The 26,620-nt window shown below is 39.0% G+C and overlaps 1 protein-coding gene across 1 annotated transcript in view; it reads left to right on the top strand.

The window, feature by feature from the left end:
• Positions 1-26,620, top strand: part of LOC104296863 (dynein axonemal heavy chain 5) — a 167,931-nt gene that overhangs the window by 129,112 nt on the left and 12,199 nt on the right. Inside the window, exons 64-68 of the mRNA XM_054164262.1 lie at positions 917-1,184; positions 3,357-3,478; positions 4,589-4,936; positions 10,745-10,933; positions 19,287-19,419. Of these exons, the coding sequence (XP_054020237.1) occupies positions 917-1,184; positions 3,357-3,478; positions 4,589-4,936; positions 10,745-10,933; positions 19,287-19,419 (1,060 nt within the window). The remainder of the gene's footprint in view (positions 1-916; positions 1,185-3,356; positions 3,479-4,588; positions 4,937-10,744; positions 10,934-19,286; positions 19,420-26,620) is intronic.

Below are 26,620 nucleotides of genomic sequence, written 5' to 3'. Positions count from 1 at the left end.
TATGCAGCTCATTGCTCACACTCAGCTGTAGGTCTTAGACATGAAACTGTCCATGACACTAGGTCTTTTCATCAGTCCCCTTGCCCTCAACATGTATCTAGAATAACATGCTCAAACGAGTTTGCTAATTCTTTTTTTCCCTGGTAGGAGTCAGAGAGCCAGCCAAGGCCAGTGGATGGTTATTTAGCATGAGCAGTGGTAGTTAGAACAACAGGCAAGAGGGGATCTGCCTGAACTTTACTTACAGATTTCTATGGCCTGATAGCAACCTAATCAGCTTGTCTTTTTCCGATCCCTTGTAAGAGCTTGTATCACCTTCTGGTTTTCTGAGCCACTGGCTTTCTTCTCCCATGGCCTCTGGAGGAAAGACTTCATCTATTTCCAGAATTCTTGTGTTTGCATTTATGAGCTTTGTCTGTTCCGAATCCAGAAAAATAACAGCTAGAAAACTAACTAGAGCTAGTAGGTCATCAGACTAAAGTAATCTGAATCAGTGACTCCACAGCTGCCAATTCTTGACTTTATTTTGTACATTAATTATTATATGAAACTTTAATATCTGTCCACATCATAGGAAAAAGAATAGTCTGGAAGCCATATTGTTCTGTGTATGTGCTGGGAAAGTGGGACAAAGGAAAGGAAAATGTTTCAGTTGCCTTATACCATTGACTTCATCAAACCTGCAAAAAAGGTTGTGTCCAGTGGAAGCAGTTTTCTTTCAGCAAGTGGAAGATAAGAGCAGCTTAGAGGGTTTTGCTTCTTTGTTGACTCTGTTTTAATCTAACAGTCTCTATTGAAATTAGTGATTTTCATTGTGGTGCCAAATTACTACACATCAACCTACAGAAGCAGTCTGTCAAGTATATAATAGTTCTAAAGAACTATATTTGAAAGAAACTTTCTTTTTTCCTTCCAGAACATTGCTTGTTGTGCTATTTCGATGGGCCAAGGCCAGGAAGTCCATGCAAGGCGTCTGTTAAATCAGTGCATACAAGATGGAGGATGGCTCCTTCTACAGAACTGCCACCTTGGCTTGGAGTTTCTTAGTGAATTAATGGACACCATTGCAACAACAGAATCAATGAGTGAAGGTTTCAGGACCTGGATCACTACAGAGGCTCATCCAGAGTTTCCTATTAATCTTTTACAGTCCTCAATCAAATTTACGAATGAACCCCCTCAAGGTAAGAAACCATACTGTCTTTGAATTTTGGGGCTTACTCTGCCACCCTGCTCCACATAACTCACTATTCTATGTGTAGTGTTTTAGTTTTTATTATCTGCACAACATGTGATTGTGACCAGCATCATAACTGGAAGTTCTGGATCATGTTTCTGGATTAAGGGGAAGATTCAGGTTGTTTAATTTTTTTGCAGCTATCAAGTAACAGGCTCATCCTTGAGAGTTCAGAATTTCACTTTTAGACAGCCACCATTCCTCATACTTGAACACAATTATCTGCTGCATTTCAGTATTCCATTTAAGCTGAGTTTTGCATGCCACAGTCTCCTTATCCTATCTTTGTAAGCATGTACTCTCAGTATCTGACCACTTTCTTTGTCCCATCCAGTTTCTCCCCTGTGTGCCAAATATAGAAGATATATGCAGGGGGAGGCCTGATCAGTGCTAGGTGGAAAGTGATAGGAAATTCCATTAATGTACTGGCTGTACTTCTTCTAAGGCAGCACACTATCTGTACTGCCTTAATTGCCTTATTTTGGCTTATAGGCAATCTGGCATCTACAGTAATCTTGAAGTGCTTACCAGTAGATCTCAGCTAATAGAGCTTAGTTTGTACAGTTGCATGGGGTTATTGCACTGCAAGTGAAGAACTTTGCACTTCTTGTTGAACTTCACACAGGTTTTTTTGGCCAAGTCTTCATTGCTCTCTAGATCCCTCTGGACTCATGTTCTGCCATTTAGTATGTCAGCCACACTCTCTAAGTTAGTGTTTTGTACAAATTTGTCAAGGTTGCCTTTTGTCTCACTATCCAAGAGATTAATGAAGATATTGAGGAATACCTGTCTCTGGTGTACTTCGCTTTTTCTTCCTCTATGCTGGAGTATCTTAAGCCATTGATTAGTCATTATTCTTGGGGCCTAGTAACAACCTGATAGCCTTCTATAATGAGATGATTGATTTAGTGGATGAGGAGAGAGCATGGGTTGTTACTTGTCTGGACATGCTGGTCAAGTAGGCATTAGAGAAGTGAAAAATAAGGTGGGTGTGAACTCCCAGGTTCAAAAGGTTGTGGTCAGCTGCACAAATCCAGATGGAGAGCAGTCACCAATGATATAACCAGAGGACAATACTGGGACCAGCAGCAGTTAAAATTTTCACTAATGACCTATATGATAGGACATCCTCAGCAAGTTTGTAGTTGACACAAAGTATCACAGTATCACCAAGGCTGGAAGACACTTCAAAGCCTCAAAGCCTTGATTTGGAACTCTCCCTTACAATATTTTGAAAAGGTATTAGTTTGATTGCTTTTGCTCAGGATATGAAACAGAAAAAATAAACAGGGCTTTTAGTGTGTCATAGGAAGTACGATGACTTGGACAATCTACTCACTGCACATGAAATTTCTTCTTAGACTTATGTTAAGCTGATCAGGTGCAAGATACCATAAGAGGGACATGGTGTCAGCAACTCATACTCAGTGTTGTCTGCCAAAGGCAGATGATGCTTTAGTAATGCTGCCTGAAAGCACCTGAGCATGGAAGCTGAGATTGCATGAATATTATCTGCCCAGACCTGTTCCTGAGATGTGAAATGTCAGTGCTCAAATAAACCTCCTCAAGTATTAATATTTGCACTATGAATTTAGATTCTTGTCTCATAAGCTTGTTGCCTGTATGCCAGTTTGAGAAGCTGCATAAAGAATTTTGAGATTGTTATGGGAATGAAATCTAAATAAAATTATCTTTGGTAGAAGTAAAATCCCATTTCATGTGTAAATATTGAAATACAAACTCTTGGATAGTCAGTGCTATATTTCATATGATGCTAGGTGTCTTTTTGATTGGTCTTTCAATCCGCCACACATACAGTTGCTGAATAATTATATTTACATTTTAGTTATTGTTAGTAGCATTTAGAACATGATTACTTCAGTGTAATTCTTTCCAGACTCCTGAACTTAATTTGGTTTCTTCTACCTGCAACAAAATGTAACTGAAGTTTGCCTGCTATGACCAGCTGAACAGATAATCGATTCAAAGGGATTATTTAAAGCCATAAATAAGATGATACTGTACACTGGAACAGAGTATTCTACTTAACAGAATTTGAAGTTATGCTTCCCATACCTTCTTTTTGCTCATATATTACATTTCTATACTTATTTTCTAGGTGTGAAGGCTGGCTTAAAACGAACATACTCAGCTGTTACCCAAGATCACCTGGAAGTCAGCAACATGCCACAGTGGAAACCGTTGCTATATGCTGTAGCATTTCTCCACACAACCGTTCAGGTTTAAAAATGCATTTCTTTTCTTCTGTCTTAAAAGCCACGCTTCATTTATTAATGCACTGTGTTACTAAATGAAAAAAAAAATGTTTAAATGGAAATTCCATGTTGGTAAATGAATGCAAATAAAACAATAAAAGTGATGACACACTTCTGTTACTGCAACTGTCCTGTAACTTGGCTCATGGTGATCTTGTACCTCCAACAGGGAGGGTATTTCAGAGTGAAAAAGGTCAACTAATAATCAGTTAGTCTGCTGTTCTGTTAAAGTCTTTGGACATGACTCTGTGATCTGTCTTTTAACTAACTGGTTTTTACTAATATTTTAAATCACAAAAACACTTTGAAGATATTTACAGTTTGGGGCGGAAAAACCAAAGTCGTAAAACTGATGCTTTCACAACGAGAAGGGCTAAGAGGCTGAATATATATCCTTCCTGCACTGAAACCTCTAGGAAAAAATGAAGGTGGAAGATGATTTTGGGTCTTGCCTTTCAGGATTTCCATTAAAGAAAGTGCTTTATGGATTAACCACAACTTTTCATCATTCTATTGATAGATTTTGCAGTATCCTTAGTTTATATTTGGTGCCCACTTTATTTAACTCTGTGGCATCCATGCACTGATACATTGTGGTCCAATGTAAGCCTGTGGTGCTCTTGGGTTTGGCCCATTGCTTCTTTCTTGGTGGAAATGAAGAATATTTAAATAGCAGGTATTGCCCTAACAATTACATACTGTGCTAAAAATATATGTAGTGTATAGGAGGACCAGAGAAAATTATCATGGCTGGTGGGTTTGAACATAGATTCCTAAAACAGTAGCTTCATTTTTAAAAATAAAACCCCCATACTTCTAGACTCAGAGGTTCACTGCACTCAAAAAAGAGGATTTTTCTTTGTGAAAATATTAATATTCCTATTCTTTGTTCATATCTCTTTACTGATGATAAAGGGAAGAAATATTTAATATATTAATATATTAATATATTTAATGTTGGTGAAATAGAGCCCCAGATGATCTTCCTGCATTTGCATTTCATGCATGCTCCTGCAAAAGCAGTGTTTCCTTCACTATCAATCAGCCCTTTATTTTTACTCATTTTATTTTACAGGAAAGACGAAAGTTTGGTGCATTGGGCTGGAATATTCCTTATGAATTTAATCAGGCAGACTTCACAGCCAGTGTGCAATTTGTTCAGAATCATTTGGATGATATGGAGGTTAAGCGTGGAGTGAACTGGAGCTGTGTCCGCTACATGATTGGAGAAGTACAGTATGGTGGCCGTGTAACTGATGACCTCGACAAAGCACTGCTGAATACATACACAAGAGTGTGGTTTGGAGAACATATGTTTAGTGAAAAATTCTGTTTCTATAAAGGTTATGTTATTCCAAAAGGGAAAACAGTTGAAGACTATCTCCAGTACATAGAGCAATTGCCAGTGATTGATACACCTGAGGTAAAATATTTCAATGTCTTAAAGGGAGATCTTGTCAGATAGATAACTTTCATAGATTCACAGAATACCAGATTGGAAGGGACCTCAAGATTCATCTAGTCCAACCTTTCAGGGTAAGAATGTAGTTTAAATGAGATGGCCCAGCACCCTGTCAAGCTGAGCCTTGAAACTGTCTAATGTAGGGGAATCCACCACCTCCCTTGGGAGTTTATTCCAATGTCTAATAGTTCAAAGGATGAAAAAAAAATATTCTGGCATACAGTCTAAATCTCCTCAGTAGCAACCTGTATCCATTACATCTTGTCTTTACCATGTGACTCTTTGTAGAAGAGTATATCAGGTATATTTTCCAGATCCATAAATGTATTGGTTGAGATTAGCAGGCAGCTCATTATAGTGGTTATCAGGTATAGATCTGCTCACCAGGAAGGGGCAGATGAGGATTCCTTCAAACACTTAGAAGTCTCACATTCAGGGAGGACTTCAGTGGTCCTAAAGATATGCTGAAAGGGTGACACAGTAGAATTTAAGCAGTCTAGGAGATTTCTTGAGTGCATTAAGGACAACTTCCAGACACAGGTAACTGAGGAGCCAGCAAAGAAAGATATTTGCCTGGACCTGACACTTATGAGCAAGGAAGAACTGATTGGAGGTGTGAAATCTAGAGGCAGCCTTGACTGCAATTACCAGTGGTGGACTTCAGGATCCTAAAAGGAGGGAGTTGGACAAAAAGCAGGACCACAGCCCTGGATTTCAGGAGAGCAGAGGTTTCCTCCAGGCTTGGAAGAATCCCATGAGATATGGCTCTAGAGCAAAGAATAGACTAGACTAGACTAGACTAGAATAAACCAGGTTGGAAAAGACCTTCGAGATCATCAAGTCTAACCTATCACCCAACACCAAGTGCCTCATCCAGTCTCTTCTTAAACACCTCCAGTGATGGTGACCCTACCAACTCCCTGGACAGCACATTCCAATGGCAAATCTCTCTGGGAAGCATTTCTTCCTAACATCCAGCCTAAACCTCCCCTGGCACAGCTTGAGACTGTGTCTTCTTGTTCTGGTGCTGGTTGCCTGGGAGAAGAGACCAACCCCCACCTGACTACAACCTCACTTCAGGGAGCCATAGACAGCAACAAGGTCTCCCCTGAGCCTCCTCTTCTCCAGGCTAAGTGACCCCAGCCCCCTCAGCCTCCCCTCACAGGGCTGTGCTCCAGACCTCCCCCCAGCCTTGTTGCCCTTCTCTGGACATGTTGACGAGTCCAGGAGTACTTGTTTGTATTTGGGAATCACCTCCTCCAAGTTCAAGAATGATCTATCCTAACAAGCAGGAAAACTAAGGCAGTAGAAGGCTTGAATGGATGAACAAGAAGCTCATAACCAAATTCAGACATTAAAATGAAGTGTACAAGAGGTGGGGACAGGGGCAGGTGACTGAGCAAATGGTTAGGGTTAGGAAAGCCAAGCCAAGGGCAACAAGACAGTAGTATACAAGTATGTAACCAGCAAAAAAGTGGCTAGGCAAAATGTGGGTCCACTGCTGAAGGGGCTAGGAGAACTAGTGAGAAATTATATGAAAAAGGCTCAATGCCTTCATTGTCTTAGTCTTTACAAGCAAAACTGACCTCCAGGAATCCTGGACCCTCTAGATGAAAAGCCTAGAACAACGAACTTGCCTCTGTTGGAAGAGGATGAGGTTAGGGAGCAATTAAACAAACATGTTCATGGTACCTGATGAGTTGCATCCATGAGTGCTGAGGAACCCGGAGGATGGTAGTGACCTGGAGGTCACTCCATATGAGTACTGAAAAGTCATAGTGTATTGGAAGAGTTTCCCAAAGAATGTAAGATATCAAACATCACTCCAGTCTTCAAGAAGGGAAGAAGGAGAAATCATGCTTGACCAATCTGTTGGCCTTATGAGGTGACCAGTTTGGTAAATGAGGGGGAAAAAATGGATGTCTTTTTACTTCATCTTTAGTCAGGCCGCTGACACTACCTCTCATAACATCTTCCACAGACAAGCTGACAAAGTATGGATTAGATAAGCATGCTGTGAGGTGGTTTGAGAACTGGGTAAATAACTGACACAAACTCCAGTTGGAGATGGGTCACTAGTGCTGTATACCAGCAGTCAATAGTGAGGCCAATACTGTTTGATATCTCTGTCATCTGGATGAGGGATCAGAGAGCACGTTCAACAAGCTCACAGGAGAAAGGAAACCCCAAAGAGCAGCTGATAAACTAGCTGAATTTGCTGCTATCCAGAGAGATCCAGAAAAGCTGCACATAGGAGAATATCAGGAAGTTTATCTAACAGAAATGCAAATTCCTGCATCGGTTGTCCTGGTGGAAAACTAGCTGAGCATGAACCAGCTAGTTTCACCCTCATGATAAAGAAGCAGACAGTATCCTAGGCTGCATTTGAAAGAGAATGATGATCCAGCAGGTTGAGGGATGTGATCCTTCCTCTCAAATGAGCACTGGTGAGACTGTATCCAAGTACTGTGTTCAGTTCTGGGCTCCCTAGTACAAGGAAGACAGAAACTTACAGGAGTGAGCTCAGAGCAAGGTCATGAATATAACTAAGGGACTGGAACATGTTCATATGAAGAAAGGCTGAGAAAACTTGAATGCTTTAGCCTGTAGAACAGGAGGCTTATCAATGTATATAAATAGCTGTTGGGAGGGTGTAAAGATGGAGTCAGAGTTCTTTTGATGGTACCTAGTGAAAGGACAAGAGGCAATGGACGTAAATTAAGCAACGAAATTCCATCTGACAAGAAACTCCTGTATTACAGTAGCGGTGGTCAAGCACTGAAAGAGATTGCCCAGAGAGGTTGTGGAGTCTTGACCTTTGTAGACATTAAAATTCCAGCTGGGCACTGTACTGGATAGCCTACTTTAGCTGATGCTTGAGCAAGTGGTTTGAATTAGATGACCCTCAGAGGTCCCTCCCAAAGAAAACTGTTTTGTGATTCAATTGTATGGGATTGAACAGAGGTGCAAACTGAGAATATAGAAAATGAAGAGGTGTATGGTCTTGTTGTGCAGGTTATAACTAGGAGATTATTCCATTTTGACATCAGAAGGATTTGAATGTTGCCATAAATGCATGGGGCAGGGTGCAGGGCAGTTCCTGGGTGTAACCACTTTTACATTACCCAATATGGGTATACTGCAGTGGTCACATTGATTGGTGGACTGCCACTTTTTCCTCCTTCCAGTACAGGCACATGTGATGAAGTTAGTCCAAACTGAAATGAAAGTGAATTCTCTGGATTTTTGTCTCATTGCTGTTAAGTTGATGAATGCCTTTGGAGCTAAGTTCTATTAAAATTAAATAGGACAGAACAGGAAGAACTAGTTTTCTGTTACTGATGATGTGCTGTCTAAGAGGGAAAGACCATTCCAAGGTCATAAAATAAAATTGAAGTTTAGAATATCTGAGGGTTGTAAAAGCAGAATGCAAAGGTCCTCATGCTGCCAACAATACACCTTTGCCAAGTGAAGGCAAATGCAGCCATGCAGTAAATGCAGCAGGATTCATGGGACCAACCCACAAAGTGATTCCTATCAGTGTATGAACCTTGACTCTATCAGATTTCAGGTGCCACTTTCAGGGGTGTGGGTTTCTAAACACTTGAGAACCTATCTCACAATGCTGTGATATATTTTTGAAGTATTTTGATGCCTATAAAAAAAAATCCCTATGTATGGTTTGATGTAGGGAAATTTTACCTTTGACTTTTATGTAAACAGGATAAAGTCCAGGAATTCAAACATCTTTTTCTCCTTCACACTTTCACAGGTTAGGAGGAAGGCTATGACTTTCTTTTGACATTCTAAAGTCTGTCAAAATTGCTTACGGAAACCTTTAAACTTTTAAGCTCCCAGTCTTCTGTATTCCATAAAAGATACTGTGCTAGTCAAAACAGTGTATCTTTGTTTCCTCCCGTTTCCATTTTTGGTTAAGAAAGGAAGACTGAATAAGTCTGACTGCAGTATCCTTTCTCTTTTGATGAAATTTCAACCTCTGATCCAAATAAACACTGACTTCTGAAGAAGGGCTATTGAGCTCACCAATCCCTTTGAAAATGACTTTGATTTCAGAGGGGTTTAGAGCTTTAGCAATCGTGTTTCAGGATTTATCAGGTTAAAAAAAAAATGGAAAGACAGAATCCAACATCCCCTTTTTAATCAAAATGCACAGAGATTTGGACCAAAAAGATGACAAATTTGACCTCTTGATTAATTTACAGGACATCCAGGACCCTGGTCTACCCATCGCTTTACTATTCTCATTTCTGTGTTCTTGTTCCCTCACCTGTCACTTGCAAAAAAATAGGACCAGAGTAGGCTTCCACATAACATCCCTGTCTTTGGCAATACTTGTGAATTTACAGTTACAAAAGCAAGTATTTGTTATGTTTCTAACTTGGGTATGAAATCAACTGAATGAAACAACCCATCCTGTGAGAGCAAAAGCAGGAAGGAGAGTATCTTCATTTCATGATAAATAAAGTGAATTGATTCTTTCACTCTTTACAGCTCTAAAAATTCAGGGTGAGTAAACTGCTATGTGTAAAATGTCTTAGATCTTGCTTGGAATCTAATTCCATGGTAGCTGTAGTCACACTTTCTCTCACACATAGTATTAGGTCAGTATTATGTTCTTTGTGCTGCTGTTGTAAGCATCAGATCCACAACTGGTGTAAATCAGTGCAGCTTTCCTGTCTTTGCAGGAGGTGCAGCCACTTATATCCCTTGTCTCTGAGTTTGTAAGCACAATAATATTACATATGGCCCTTTTTATACTATCCTCAGAGTATGTAAAAATTGTTTACTACAAGCATCTTCCTGCAATATACCAATTCTAATGTAAAATATAAAAACATGAAAACATGCAAAATGAGGAGTGCAAGCCTTCCTCATCGCTGGGGCAGTGGTTCAAAGTTTGTAAGAAATACTTAATAGCTATAATTAAATGAGGGCTTGTGAAATAAGTCAGTACAAATCCTCCTGGAGAAGAGTTGCAGTTGTCAACCTGACAGTTGCAGACTTACTGATATGTCAGTGTAAGTTTCTGAGAAAGCTATTATCATTCAGACAAAGGGCAGCTTTGCAGTAAATCTGTGCCAGCTGTATCTTAAAGAAAATAATTCAATTTCAGAAGGAGGGGAAATAAGGAATGAGAGACTTAACCAAAAAAATAGCTAAACCATAAAATATCCTAAATATAACACCAGTCATAAAATCTTTAAGTACTTTGAATGTGGGCAGTGTTTTAGTCACTCTACTGCAGAAGTCTAAGGGACTGACTAAAACGAAGTCTTAGAAATGGTAACTGGTCTGATTATTAGCGGCATCTATTTGAGCTGGTACAACATCGGTCTGGGGAGGCAGGGAGCTAGCGATGAGGGGTCAGTGTTCACATACAACATTTTCCCAACAAGTTCTAGTCTGAGCCAGTGGAAAGGAATCTGTTTTTAACCCCTGAAAGCATGCCACAGTATGATCCAAAGCCTGCTATGTGAAGATAATCAGAAGAGCAGTTAAAAAGCCTCTACTCACATGAATGAATAAACTGTCATATATGTACCCTGTGTTAACGTTTATATGTAACTTGATCTTGAGCCTTGGGCAGTTAAATGGGTGTTCTTCCACTGACCTATACTTATCTACTGTCTTACATAGCTGAGGATTTTATTCCTTGTTTATCCATTTACATGCATTCTTTCTTGATGTAATTTTAGAATGAAAATTACAATTTTTTTCCCCCCTTTTTTTCCCCACTTTTACTGTAAGGTATTTGGACTTCACCCCAATGCAGATATAACTTACCAGACTAACCTGGCTAATGAGACATTAAGTACAATAGTGAGCATCCAGCCCAAAGACAGCAGCACTGGAGGAGGGGAGAGCCGGGAAGCAGTGGTGCAGCGTCTTGCCAATGAGATGCTAGAGAAGTTACCTCCAGATTATAACCCTCATGAGGTAAAAGCCACTTTCTAGATACAGATGTTTTGTGTATGTATCTGTCTTGTGAGTTTTATTGTTCTTCTTCAATTTATATGGCATGTGTATTTAAAAGCTCTTTAAATTATGCATAGTTTTTTATATGTCTGGTTTGCTTTATCATCTAAAATGTTCCCAAATCAGAAACATGTTTCAAATGCCATCATCCACTTAATTAGTTACTTTGACTCGGGACACTGGTGCCTCTTTTTGAAGGATCAGTGATCTTACAATGGTTACAGCTTTCAGTTTACCTACTGTTATAATGATACCATCATTATGAACCACAGATTTTATCAATGACCTTTTCATGCCCCATATTTTTTGAAGCTTGACCCATAACAAATATTTATTGATCGTTGTTTGTGGTTTTGATTGACAGTCTCATTAAAAGGAAATATCTAGCATCAGTTTGCATCATTTTGTGAGCAGGATGTCGTGTCTTCTGTGACCGTTTGACGCTGTGCCTTTAAGGAACCACCACATCTTGCCTTGTATTTTGTGAACAGAAACTGCTGAAAATCTCTCATTTCCCATGATTTTATTATTTACAATCCTGGTTTACACTGATAGTGCTTTTCCCCCCTGGTTACAATCCCAGCTTGCAGAGTGCTCAGAATGCAGGATTGGTATGTTACACTTTTCTTCTCTGGTCAACTTAGAATGCCCACTTAAGTTACAGACAGTAGTCTTGAAACCCTGACATTATTCCTGTCTTCTGTTCTACTATTCATCTCAAATTTAATGTGTCTTATATAAATAGCCTCTTCTGTACTGTCATAATTCAATTCAGAACTTCTCTTTTCATTCCCTTCCTGTCAAGCTACTTACAATCAGCAACTTTTTTTGGTGATGTTTCCTAAAAGCCTTCTCCACATAGTGATATTTCCATCCATACTACTTTTTCTTTTGCCTGCTTATTGATTTCCAGCAATGGTATACAAATAATTTGTTTGTGGAATGTTTGAAATGGAGTCAGTTTTCTAATGTTCACATCATTATTTAACAGTAATAAAATATTAGAAATAGCAAATAAAATTACAGGAAGTATAATAATAGCACTTCATTAATAATTTAATAATTTATACCTTAGTTCTACACCTTTTACCTTACCCTTCCTATCAAAGTTTTTTAATGGAACTAGTTTCTTCTGGGTTTATGCCTGGCTAGCATCTATGGTTTTCCCATATTTGTAATATGTGTATTGAGATAATTTTTTTCAATATGATTGTGAAATCGTTCAAAGGAGTATTTCTCCATTCCCTTGTTAAACTGCCAGCTTCTTTTTTACCTTCTGAAGAATTTGTAATACCTAGAAAACATCAATAGTACACATAGGAAATCTGTGCAGTGCTTTTTGGTCTTGTGAAATGCATATATTTCATGGAATCACAGAATCACCAAGGTTGGAAGAGACCTCAAAGATCATCAAGTCCAACCTGTCACCAGAGACCCCATGACTAAACCATGGCTCCAAGTGCCACGTCCAATCCTCTCTTGAACACCTCCAGGGGTAGTGACTCCACCACCTCCCTGGGCAGCCCATTCCAATGGCAAATGACTCTCTGTGAAGAACTTTCTCCTCACCTCAAGCCTAAACTTCCCCTGGTGCAGCCTGAGACTGTGTCCTCTTGTTCTGGTGCTGGTTGCTTGAGAGAAGAGAACAACTCCCTCCTGGCTACAACCACCCTTCAGGTAGTTGTAGACAGCAATAAGGTCTCCTCTGAGCCTCCTCTTCTCCAGGCTAAACAATCCCAGCTCCCTCAGCCACTCCTCATAGGGCTTGTGCTCAACGCCTCTCACCAGCCTTGTTGCCCTTCTCTGGACATATTTAAGTGTCTCAATGTCCCTCTTAAACTGAGGGTCCCAGTATTGGACACAGTACCCAAGGTGTTATATATATGTTATATGTATATATATAAAATTGTTATATATATGCTTGTTTAATCCAAATTTATTTCTTTTCTAAGCACTTTGAAAAAATACTATTTTCCCCTGCCATTTCTTCTGTTTGATCTTGGTCTCATTCACTCTCATTCCTTCTTGCTTTATTCTCTCAGATCATTCACATAAAACGCACATCGAGGAGGCCTTCCCTTTTTAGTCACTTGTGTCTTAGCTTTGGAGACAACCAGTTATGGGGCTACTAGTTGTAGTCAGGAACAAAGAGGCTGTAGGGTTTATTTTGGAAGTTCCACGCTGCACTCTTAACTTGGCTCTGTATTGCTACTGTATCTGGGTACAATACATACTTTTCCATGTGACTGCATAAAAAAATTCACCACCAACTGTTTTCATTGCTGTTTCACTCTCATCATCCAGTGATATGACAAGCTGTTCTCTTTTCTCATGATCTGCCAATCATACATGCAGGTTTTTATTTTCTTTCAAGCAATCATCTTCATAATGATGCTCACAATTAGGTAGTTCTTTGTTGCTGTACCACTTCTTTAACAACTTCTCTGAACTTTAAGGAAAAGTCTTTTGCTTCAATTTGCTTGACAGTTTTTCTCTTATAATTCAAGTAAGGAGATTCAGAGATTCGTGTTTGTACAGGACAAACAAGTACAAGGTATTCATTTTTCAGCAACAGATTGCTGCCCCCAGCCCACCCCTTCTTATTCTTAGAGACACAGTTGGAGGATGTCCTGTTGGGACCTAGTTTTTCCCTTTAATTTTTGTAAATGCATTCTCAGCTCAGGATATAGATTTGTTTCATTCTCCTATCAGTAAGTGTAGACACCACCTCTTGCTGGTGATTTCTATTTTTCTCAGGCTTTCTACATCTTGATCTGTGAACTGCACTTCATTTTGATTAATCACACCACTCTACATGCTGTTACTGCAGTTCACATTGCTGATGGATGACATGGTACTTTTCCACATAGCATTCAAAAATTACACCTTGCTTCTATATTATGGTACTTATTCCTTTGCACTGACTATATGCAGAACATCCTCCCATCATTTGTTGGTAATAATGTGTCCTCCTGTACCTCCTTTTGGATGGAAAAGGTGTAAAAAAGTGTTAGCTGCACTACAACTTCAGAGTTTGCTTCTGCAGTGTTGTGAGATTTGGTATTATTTCTTCCAGTTCCTAGTTCTTCAATACTTCCTTCATTATTTTGCTGCCTTCATTTGCCTGATGCCCTCTTCTCATTCTCCATATCTTAGAACTCATTTAGGCTTTACCAATGCTTTCTTTGTTGGAGGGGAATTTCCTATTTGTGCTATTATACCTAGTTCTGCCTCTTTGATGCAGCTGTTTGTGAACCAGGAGTGTGGATGCCTCTACTACGGTAAGCAAAAAGTTTGTACTGAAGCTTTTTTATTCTGGAATGTCTTACAAAAGGCAGAGATGGCAAGAATAAGCTGTGAAGAAAGCTGCATTCTAAAATGAATGTTGCATAAACTGACCAAAAAAAAAAGAGAGAGAGAAAAAAAGAAAGGAGAATGTCTAAAATACCAAAGGGGAAAAAAAGTAATAATATTATGTTCAAAATGTATAAGCAAGAATTTCATTAGAGGAGAAGTGAGTGTTTAGATGCTCTCTTAGGGAAGAAGCAACAGAATTTAGGAGAAGCTATAATATAATAAGCAGGTGAAATTAAGCTTGCAAGTATAAGGACAGAAACAGATTCTGTTATTACTTCCTGTGTTGTCTGGAAAAAAGGGAAAGAGGTGAGTTCTGTCGTTTGCCAACTTAAGTCAACATTTGGCTCTTCAGAACTTCCCTACCTGTATTCATGACATTATTATACACCAGATCAGTTTAACAGTCCAAAACAAATAAAACTAATATACTAAATTGTAAGACACTGAGGGAGTGTGTCAAAAAGAGTTCCTATGCATGCCTCATTGGTTAAGACCAGTAAAAGGAAAAGCATTCACATTAGTCCTAGCGACATAGCTTGGGTTTGGTTTTAGAAGAATATTGTGCTCCAGTAAGGCCATGACATGGTGCTCTTTGAAAATCCAGATATAGAGATAGTATCAGTGGAGAGAAAGGGCAAAAAAAATAGGAAAGAAATTAAGATAATTAAAAGCAAATATTCTTCAGCAAAAGTGGCAGGTGCCTTTGCTATCTTTGATCCGGTTTTGTGGTTCCCTTTAGAAAGCATAGGGTGAATTTACTTAGAGTTAAAACCACAACAGGTTAGGGACAGATGGTACTGAAACCAATTATTTACTGATATTCAGAGCTGCAGATTGTACTCTCTCTTGATACATTGTGAATCCAGAGAAAATTCAGGCTGTCACATGGAGGCCTTCATTTCTAAATTACTAGCCTTTGGCAATGTCTTCAGACAGCTTTCAAAACAGGGAAACCACTTTACCCCAGAATATATACTTCTTTTGTTGTTTTCTTGCAATGCTTCCTCTCACTAGTCAAATAACTTACTCAATGTCCACCCAAAAGACAATAAATAAAGTAACTTCTGCATGCTTTGTCAGACTCCAGTTTGACACAGGTGAAGCATAAGAAAAATAATCCTTACTCCTGGCCTAAAACTATCTTCATTTTTCTCACTCCTAAGTCAGAGGCTTTCATGACCCCTTTTCCTTCTGAATCTTGCCTTACAGGTAACAGATTAGTGGCAAAATGATTAGGTCTAGTCAGTTCAAGTGAGTGAAGGATAGATGCAAGAATAAATGTCAGCCTGTCACACAGAGAAGTTTATAATGAAAATGATCCTTGCAGCTTGAAAAACACCTTGCTAGGACGTAAACATGGAGACATTCTGAAGGTACTGCACTGTATGGGGGGTTGGCTTTTAACCCAAGTAGCAATGTCTTTTTTCATTAAATATTTTATGTAGTATTGATTTGCCCTCATTCTCTACTAAAGCTATGACTACATTAGCAAGTATTGCATAGGAATAGGAGTTCATCTTAGGACCCCAGGCCTGCAATTGATATTTTACTGGGGAATTTACTTTGGTATAACTCTAATCAGGGCCTGTAGGCTGAATATTTATTAGTGGTTGGAGTAAGTTAGACTCACTTACCCCAGCCTTTTGGCTTACTTTAATTTGAACCTAAGCCAGTTTGTGTGCACAGTCTACTTTTCAGTGCAGGTGTTTTGCTGAAAAAAAAAAAAAAATTGACCAACACAAAGGCTTTAGCTACATTCTACATATTACACTGCTTATTTCCTTGTATACACCTGGGAAGTGGTCCTTGACCACTATCACACCTTGCACTTGTCTTTCATAATCAGGCCTCTTATTCAGAGCATCTCACAGAATGAGGAAATTCCTATTTCTGCTAACAAAGAATATTAGTAAGTAACCAAATCTAATGGAAAACACCACCATTTACTACAGAAACATATCACTTATCATTACATGGCATGTGTTTGGCAAATGATTTTCTGCTGAATATCCTATAAAGTGTGTGGTAACAAAGAATTGGTGACTTGAGGACAGGTAAGAAATATGCATAGAGGAGCCTGAGGCAGTAGATAAATGCCTTGCCAATTCATGTAGACAAAGCTATTAAGATTATGATTTTAGTTACTCCTTTCTTAAATCACCTTGTTTTATGTTAGATGACAGCTGTTTGCATAATGAAAAGAGATGTTGTAAGTAGGCTTTATGGAATTAGTATATTAATCTCAGAAAGGCTATTCTGGTGAGTGAGTTTTCTCTTTGGAGGTTTTTAACTGTCAGTTGGTATCCATCTCTTTATGTCACAATAAATACAGCACATGAAGTAAGTAATCTGATTGCTTGATAATAATTCTAATACAAAACCAGTCAACCATACCTCAGAGATGGTATTTGAAACTAATCTTAACAGAAAGATTGCCAAGAAAGGCACTATGTTACACCTCGTAAATCTCAGTGAAGGTCAGGATTGACTCACATACAGTGAGGAAGGAGGTATATAATTGTTTTGGGGTTTCATATCTGGTTATGCATGGTGCTCCAGGCTGAGGATTGGAAGCATATCTTTTAGTGGATTAACAAATATCTATATTATTGGTTCACTCCATTACACAAAACATTACAGGTGTCTTTGTATGAACAAGAAAAGAGATCAGAAGAATGTTTAAATTCTGAGAATTCAGTGGTTAGATTGCGCGATTGTCGTTACATTAATATTTTGAACACTTATTTAATGTCCTCTTTGTAGATTCATAAATATAAATATTTTGGAAAATAAGCACATTAACAGCACCTTCCCTAAAATATTTTCTCCAATGGGAGACATTCTTCTACTAAATGACCCCCAAAATTAACACATGCTTTGTAGACTACAAAAGAAGTGTGTTTCGTATTTAAAAGACAAAATGAATAAACTATATTCTGTGTAACTCTTTTGTAGTAGTGGTGTGCCCTAGATTTCCAAGTATTCTGAGGGGTGAAAAAAAGTCAACCTTTTTTTTCTGGAAAGAGAATTATCAATCCCTGTGAAATTTTCAGAAAGCAGAAGGTGTCCCTTGATTTTGTATGAAAAAAAAATAATCAGAATACTTCATTGTGTAAATTATCCCAAAGGAATTTATTGTCCCGGCTGCGGTCCTGTGACAGCTGATTTTAGTTTTGCTTTCTTTTACAGGAAGAAACACATTAACTCAATCTGTAAAATGAACTGTCACACTGCAAAGCATTAGCATAATTGGCTGGCACCTATTTGTTGGACATTCTGTCCAACAAACTCATGGGTCCTGGTGATTAAAATATGATTAATAACCTTGCTGATAGCTGTTTCCCAAAAACAATAGCATATAGAGTCGAAAATGAATGTTTTATTGGGCTTGGAGTTGAAATTTGAGAATTGGAAATTGTCAAAGCATTTACTAATTTATACTAACCATTACAACCATCAACTGCTATACTATATTAATCTTGCAGAAACTTGCTATCCAGTGTAATAATATGATCTTTAATGTTTATTATTTGTGTATAAAACATAGTATACATAATAATGTATACAATTCTATATATACACAATACATATATATGTATTTTTCCATATATATGGAAAAATACAGTGAACTTCTGACCTTGATGAAATAGCATGAATGATATCAAATCTTGTGTCTTCTGCTAGTCTACAGTATAATTCCAATGATGCTCTGCTTTTTGAAAGAAAAGACTAACTCTCTCTTCATCTTTTGTTTGTAAGTTCAAGATCAGCTCTTAAACCATTTTAGCAAACTGATGGGTCCCAGGGGTCAGCTTTTTAATAATAAATTAATGGATTTAGGATCTTATTTTACTGTTGAAGATCCCTTTTTGGTTCCAGAGTTCCCTTGCAGATTTTCACTTGCACGGGAAAGGCGTGACTATGGCAAAAATCAAGGTTCAGGCTGCTTCATTGTGAAAGATGATGTGTGTGGCTGAGTGGTAGTGAGTACAAAGGGCTAGCTGCTTTCTGGAAGCTGAGTCATAGTGGAGAAAAACACATGAAAGTCTTAAAAGTCTAGAATTCTGGGAGTGTGTGAGATAGAGGCACCATGATTTCTTCAGATGCTGCTAAATTCTCTCTCATCACTGTTGTACAGAGATCTTTGATGTAGGCAGAACATACAGCGTATGTCCGAAGCATATTGTGTATGCATCATATGCAAAAGTGAGGCAGGGAATTGTTTTGCTGCTGTTGCTGTGACACATCCTGAAGTAACACAGATAAGTCACTCCCTTTTGAAAATAGTCTCTGTTCAATATGAGGGAAACTTTTATCATTAAAAATTAAGAAGACTAAAAGCTTCTACCCACAAAATAGTACACATAAGGGTGTAACAAAATTCTGTGGCAACTGTATTAATCTGGGCAATCTTGCCTCTCTAGTAATGCATCTGAGGGCACCTTGTCTTATGAGTGAGTCACATGCTATTGGAAGTAGCAGCTTTCATGTATCATTGCACTTGTTAAGTCAAACTCCATCTGTAGCATTATTTCAACTCAGCAGGGCAAGAAGTAGTGAAAAAGTTCACCTAACACAGTTTGGAAGTAAGAAGTAGTTACGATCAAATATGGTTTTGTAGAGTATGTGGTTTGGGGTTTTTCAAGATCTAAGACTCCGCAGACTAACAAGGACAGAAGGATGTGCTGTGTCCCTTTAAAAAGAGGGAACTTTTCCTCAGAATGATGGAGAAGTTCCTTTTGGTAAGCTAATGAGTCACAGTGTGCTAAATCCTACAGTTGGTGCAGGACTTGAATGGCCATCTGTTACATGAGAGTTTCTTTTCTCACGAATTATGCAATACAATTGAAAAAAAACCCCACCAAACCAACACAAACCAACATTATTTTACTTTCAAAAATTATTGCCTGGGAAACAGGAGATTACATTTTATAATCATTGCACTCTTGTCATTTAGGTGAAAGCCCAGCTTCAAAAGATGGGAGCTGTTCAACCTATAAACATATTTCTTCGTCAGGAAATTGACCGCATGCAACACGTTATAGCGAGAGTTCGAACCACCCTGATGGATCTCAAATTGGCCATCGATGGTAAATGACAGTATTTAAAATCATGCTAATTAAGATACAACATTTATTACTAGCTGTTGCTTATACTGTATACCTAAATAAATATTTCCTTTCCTTTCATCCCTTTCTACCTCATTGTCTTTTGTTCTCTCCCACTCTCAATTTTTATCTTTTTCTCTCTCTTTATTATATGACTGCTAATTCCATCCCATAAAACCTTACAATTGGATCTCTAAGGACACTCCTCCTTAATTTATTCTGTATGCATGTGCTCCAGTATTGCAGTTCATGTCCCATAGCACTACTACACTTCCATGATTCTCTGTAGGATCTCTGTAGATCTCAGAGGAGCTGAATTGTGTGATTAGGTCCACAGGTTGTGTGCCAGAGTCATTTATGAAATTAAGCTGAGGCATAAAGATATAGATCAAGGTAAAAGTGTTCCTGCTAAATAGTAGTAGAATAGAATAGAATAGAATAGAATAGAATAGAATAGAATAGAATAGAATAGAATAGAATAGAATAGACCAGATTGGAAGAGACCTTCAAGATCATCATGTCCAACCTATCATCCAACACCATCCAACCAACTAAACCATGCAACCAAGCACCCTATCAAGTCTCCTCCTGAACACCTCCAGTGATGGTGACTCCACCACCTCCTTGGGCAGCCCATTCCAATGGGCAATCACTCTCTCTGTGTAAAACTTCCTCCTAACCTCCAGCCTAAACCTCCCCTGGTGCAGCCTGAGACTTTGTCTTCTTGTTCTGGTACTGGTTGCCTGGGAGAAGAGACCAACCTCTGCCTGTCTACAGCCCCCCTTCGGGTAGTTGTAGACAGCAATAAGGTCACCCCTGAGTCTCCTCTTCTCTAGGCTAAGCAACCTCAGCTCCCTCAGTCTCTCCTCATAGGGCTTGTGTTCCAAGCCCCACACCAACCTTGTTGCCCTTCTCTGGACACGCTCCAGCAAGTCAACATCCTTTCTAAACTGAGGGGCCCAGAACTGGACACAGTACTCAAGGTGTGGCCTAACCAGTGCAGTGTACAGGAGCAGAATGACCTCCCTGTTCCTGCTGGCCAGGCAGAGAGGGACCTGGCGGTGCTGGTTGATGGTAGGCTGATCATGAGCCTGCAGTGTGCCCCGGCAGCCAGGAGTGCCAATGGCATCCTGGCCTGCATCAGGAACAGTGTGGCCAGAGAGATGCATGCCCAATGCAAATGTCAGAATTCATACACCCAGTTTGAGTCAACACATCAGAGACAGGGCACTCAGGAGGCCAGGTGGTAAAGACTCTAATTGAATGTTAAATTTGCAGTGTTGGTTAAACTGGTTGCACCAAATAGGATATCTTTAAATGGAAGCTAAAGTGAGTGGGAGTGCAGTCAGAAGAGAGTGATAGGGTTTTTCTTTTAGCCATCACAGGAGATAGGGAACAGCACTGTGTTTCTCTGAGAGACAGGATTCTGGCTGAAAGTGAGCAATGGTGAATGTAGTTAAAATAAATCGAGAGTACAGGCGACTAGAAGCAGATGGAAAATTTGATCAGAAAAGAAGTGAGGAAAAAGAAAGGACTGATGTTACTGTGTGCTCCAGGAAGGAATGTATGCTGTTGCTCAGCCAAGCTTCTTGAATTCACAGTAAATGAAAATGAAGTAGGAATGGTTCACTCCCACTAGTGGGGATCTCCATCAGGTCTGCTGTTCTCTAGGCAAAAAGTACCTGAGACAGAAAACTGTCGCCAGAGGGAGAAGGTCAGAGCGCCTCCCTTTTGATACAGGTGATGCCAGTACTCTGATCTGTCTTGCTCGTGTTTTCCAGTGTTTTGACAGCAGGCCTTTCATGAAGGGAAATTTCTTTAATTTGTATTTTTGTTACATATGAGTCAAAAGGGATCTTTTCATGTCATTTGTATGATACAGTGAGGCAACAATGAGTACTCAGAAACATCATGCCCCTAATCTGAATCTAGGAAAGAGGTTCATAAATGTGCCCAAGGCTAATTAGCTTACATGGCCTGTAATAACCTACGCAAAGATCAAGCTGGAAGGAACAATTGTTCTCTGTTTCAATACCAAGCTGAAAGTTTCCTTTTATATGTGCATTGAGTCCCTTTTCAAGTAAATGAATATAATGCTTTCCATCCAATAAAGTGTTCATTTTTCCTTGATTGTGACAGATATATTTAAAGTCTTGAAATGTACAATATTCTGCAGAGGGGTGGATAAGTAACATGATTTATTTGCACTTAGTATTCAGTTCCACAGTAGGCATAGTCCTCTACTAGGTGTTCAATCAAGTTAATGCTGTAGCTTTTGTGCAATCCTCTAAAACATAGTAATTTTTGTAGGGAGAAAAATAAATCAAGTTAATCAAAGTTAAATAAAATGAAAAGTTGCTGTGAAACCACAATTGGATGTGTATTTGACAATAACAATGAATGGCTTCTGAAAGATTTATGATATATGAAGCATATACGATAGACCATTATGTAGGGGATGGAAGGAACATTTAGACACATCAAAAGGGAAACCCCTAAACTCTCCCATACTAGATTCTCTCTCAAAACCAGTCAGCTTCAGTCTCAGATCATCTAAGCTGCTTCTTTTTCCTTACAATGACATCATCTGATGTGTTGACTCAAACTGGTTGTATGAATTTTGACATTTGCATTGGGGCATGCATCTGGCTCTGGCTTCATGAACCTCTTAAGGCCTGAACATTCACTTAGAGAAGACCTAAATTCTCCAACATTTTTTTGGTTTAAGAATATAGCATATATTCATGTTGTGTCACGTAGCTTTGTGAAAGGAGGCCTGAATATTTAGTCCTACACATCGGACGTGAACAGATGGACCTTGTCATTCTGCTGTTGCTCACTGAGTTACATTTGAGTTAATATAAAGCCCTGCTCAGTGACAGTCCATGTGCAGCTGAACATGTGGGATGTTGAGGGAATTAGCAGAGACAGTTTTATCCCTCTGTCCAGAGGGCAGATTGAGCAGTATTCAGCTTTTAGGAGGAGTGAGTATGCTCAGCATGTGTCCAACGTTTGTTGGCAGCCATGCACCACAAGCCTCCATCTCCACCAATAGACTTTGCTGCCTGGAGGGATACTTCTGTTGGATCAAATTGTAATAATTAGATTGTAGCTGCACTTTGTACTCTCAGTTATGTCCCAACCATTAGTTCTGTTTTAATTACTTATTGATTGCCCAGAATGCATTTCACAGTTGGTATAAAACAGAGCTTCACATAAATCAGAAAACAGCAATGATAATTGTCCTGCCATGTGACCTAAACAAAAAAAGAAATCTTTTTAGAGATAAGTAGCAGTAATACACAGAGTTTAAACCAAAACTCCAGACCCTAATGGATTATGAATATCAGATCTTGAGCCCCTGGAAGAAGATGGCCATGTTGTTTGTAGGGCAATGTATGAGCAATAGAGTTCCTGTGCCTTATCTTTCTCCACAGCATCCTCTGGCATGCAATACCAATACCCTAGCTATTTGTTGGAGAGTGGGCACTTCAAGCCCCCTTTCCCACTCATGAAGATAGTATCTTTAAATGCAATAAAATCTAATGAACTAGCCAGTTATTCCTAGTATCTTCAAATTTGTTTTGGAGGACAACTTAATGTGGCCTAGCTGTGAGACTGTGGGGGGAGTCTTTATTTCTCCATGCACAGAATGTTAAGCATTTTGGTGAAGCCCAGTGTATCTTCTATCAGCGAACAAAGTGTGAAGAAACATTCTGAGGGAGCTTTCCTGAGTCTGCCTGGAGTGCCTTCCATGAATCTCAGTCGTGGGGCATGCTTGTACTAGCACTGATAATAGATATTGAATCCTTGGCAATGGAAATGAGCACAGCTTTTAATTTGGCTTTATTACCTGATGTTTTTTAACTTTCTGTGGTCATAAAGCTACATCCACCTTGGCATTTGTTTCTGGCACCTTATAGTTTGTGTTTTCAGTCAAGTCCTTTGGAACTGCCTATTCCATGAACAAGAGAAGGCCATATAAGGAACCTTGGATCTGTTATCTTTTCATGTCATATATGTGCAACATCACCACAGAATCCCCGCTGCTATTTGTGCACTACTTGCAGAGTTAGAAGAAGTAATTTTCCTATTAACATATCTTCTGAGAATTCAACAAGTCTTCTAAAGGCTTTTACATGACTTGTAATGTGTAAAGATTTGTTTTCACAGGCCCATAATTTTTTTTCTCACTTTTTTTTAAGTACCTGCAAAAGAAGTGCTTACAGGTACTGTAAGCCATAAGATCAAAATGGAAGGCAAAAGAAGTGGAATCAATACAAATAGCTACTTCAGAAGTCACCATCACTGGAAGTGTTTAAGAAGAGACTGGATGAGGCACTTGGTGCCATGGTTTAGTTGATTAGATGGTGTTGGCTGATAGGTTGGACTAGATCTCGAACATCTTTTCCAACATGGTTAATTCTATTCTATTCTATTCTATTCTATTCTATTCTATTCTATTCTATTCTATTCTTCTCTTCTGTTCTGTTCTGTTCTGTTCTATTTGTTATGGAGAAGCTCTACCAAGCTTAAGCAAACTTTCCACTGCAACTGCAATGTGGCACCCCACATGTTACAAAGCTAGTGTATTTTCATGTATGTAATGCACACCATCCATAACTTACATGTAAGGACTTGTTAGGAAAAAAAATAATCAGAGGTTGCTCTTTCCCAATGCTGAAAGAGAGGACAAGCAGAGCTTTAGGAATAACAGGATCAGGAATAAGGATATTACTTAGGGGAGATGGGACTTTGCGATTTGCCTTTTTATCTGCACAGGTGTATACTGTATGAACATTCTCTAAATGACACATAGATTATATAAATAAAAATGTGTTAAAATTAATACACCAGCATGTTTCAGGTATAGTTTATGCCAGGTTGAGAAGTCTGAGAAAATACAGGTGAGGCTATTAAGACAGAAGGTATAGGAGAATTAAAAAAATATGCATTTTGGTATGTGTTTCTAATATTTTTTTGACTTCATAGTACAGACAAAACTGAATAATAAGTGTTAGAAACAAGGCCTTGAGGAATACTGGTGGATTTCACTAGTTCCTGTACATCTCAGTAACTGATTTAATACCTTATGAAAAAACCTTTTTCATTACCTGTTTTTACTTACTCACCATCCTTATTACTGGCTAGCATGTTAGCCTTGCTTCCTTCTTGTCATTCATGTAAGAAGATGTTGGAATACCCAGAATTACATATAGAAGTGAGGTATGATATTGTTCTACATACATAACAGAAATCTCTTGGAATTCCTACATTATCTACACAAACCTGTGTGTGAGATCCCTGAAAGAATGAAGTAAAGGTTTACTATTTTTTTCCAACTCAGAATACTGTGGGTGTTGTTTGTATCCTGTTGCTGGAAGGCATTTCTACATGTAACACCTCACAAGAAGGGTACAAATGAACTCCAAAAAAGCCCAAAGAGGTACCTTATAATTTATTCCAATCTATGTGGTAAAAAACTGAAGCTCAGGAAACTAATCTTGCCTGAGTGCACAGAAAACATCATTTCTTGTGAACAAAAGTAGTATGGATACATTCCCACTGGCTGGCTAAGTTCTCTTTAGACTTATAATGCCTCCAGACTGCTAACCCTAACACAGTTTTAGTGTTTTTGTGCTGCTGATGGCAATAGACTTTGGGACTGAAAGGTCTTGGGCTCTTACCTTATTAATTCTTATAGTGTGTGTGCATGTGGCTTGTAGAGTCCATCTGTGCAGAGTTCCACTTTTGGATGAGGATTTCATGTGACATTGATTAAGAGTGCTCACTGAGGACATTAATGGAATGTAACAATATGGGACTCATTTGAGGAATGGGGAGGATGAGTCTAATGTGTCTTGTGGGATAGTAACTCTTGCCTCAGCAGCTCTCTTCCATGTACCAGGACAAGAGGACACAGTCTCAGGCTGCGCCAGGGGAGGTTCAGGCTAGATGTTAGGAAAAAGTTCTATACAGAAAGAGTGATTGCCCATTGGAATGGGCTGCCTGGGGAGGTGGTGGAGTCGCCATCATTGGAGGTTTTCAGGAGAAGACTTGATGGGGTGCTTGGTGCCATGGGTTAGATGTTTGGGTGGTGTTGGATTGGTTGATGGGTTGGACACGATGATCTTGAAGGTCTCTTCCAACCTGGTTTATTCTATGTATTCTATGTATTCTATGTATTTACTTCTGATCCTGGTAAGAATGCCAGAATGTTGTCCTTTACAAAATGTGGCATGTTTTTTCCGGACTACTTAGTAAGTGTTATGTATGCTTGCCACAATGCTGCCCAGGACACCTGTTTAGAAACATACATTGCACGTTTAGGACAAATTGCAGAGGATAGTTTATCTGACTGTTCTGTTACTCCAGCTCAGGGTGGTGATTTGTATTACCTTTTGGGAGATGACCATGGATTTTCATCTTCAAATTATTGTTTTTTTAGGTTTTTGGTTGGTTGGTTGGTTTGTTTTGTGTTTTGGTTTTGGGTTTTTTGTGGGTGCACAAGTGTGTTTAGTACTGGAGCTGGCAAGTCTTCAGAACAACTTGCAAGGTTACTTTCAAATTGCCTGCTTACTGTCTGAAGGAATTAGCTATTGCAGACTATGAAGGATTTGTGCTCTCTTCTCTGTGAAAAATCACATGCTACTCAAGTTTCTCAGTTCCTTTCATGTCTCAAGACTTGAAGAATTAAATGAGAGGATTCTGCAGCAGCAAAGGACAGTGGGAACTAACAGGAAACAGAACAGGGATGGTGTAACACAGAGAGTGTCGTGCATTGTAGGGCTTGGCTGCCACTTCTGGAGACCAGGAGCAAAAGAAGGAGATAAATTGTTGAGGGCCTTGAAATTAAAACAGCATGGTGGAGTTAAATGCACTGCTTGGAGCTTCCCGGGAATCATCTCCAAATGGTGAAGTGACCAAGTGCTACAAGTCAGAAAAGAGGGAAATACCCAAAACACTCCCTGAAGCAAATAAGTTGACTTCCTTCACCATAGCAAATGGTTGCCACTGAGCTAGCAAAACATGCAAAAGCTTTATGAAAAAAAAATAAAGTGTATGGTATGGGGAAATATACATGGACTTGTATTGTGTTTATCTGGTACTCTGACTACATTGTACCTTTGGGTGAAATAATAAGTAATGCTTTCTTTGGAGAAAGCACAAGCAAGATAGCTGT

Source organism: Dryobates pubescens, chromosome 9, assembly GCF_014839835.1.
Source record: "Dryobates pubescens isolate bDryPub1 chromosome 9, bDryPub1.pri, whole genome shotgun sequence".
NCBI lineage: Eukaryota > Metazoa > Chordata > Aves > Piciformes > Picidae > Dryobates > Dryobates pubescens.
This window is presented reverse-complemented; position numbering and strand designations above follow the sequence as displayed.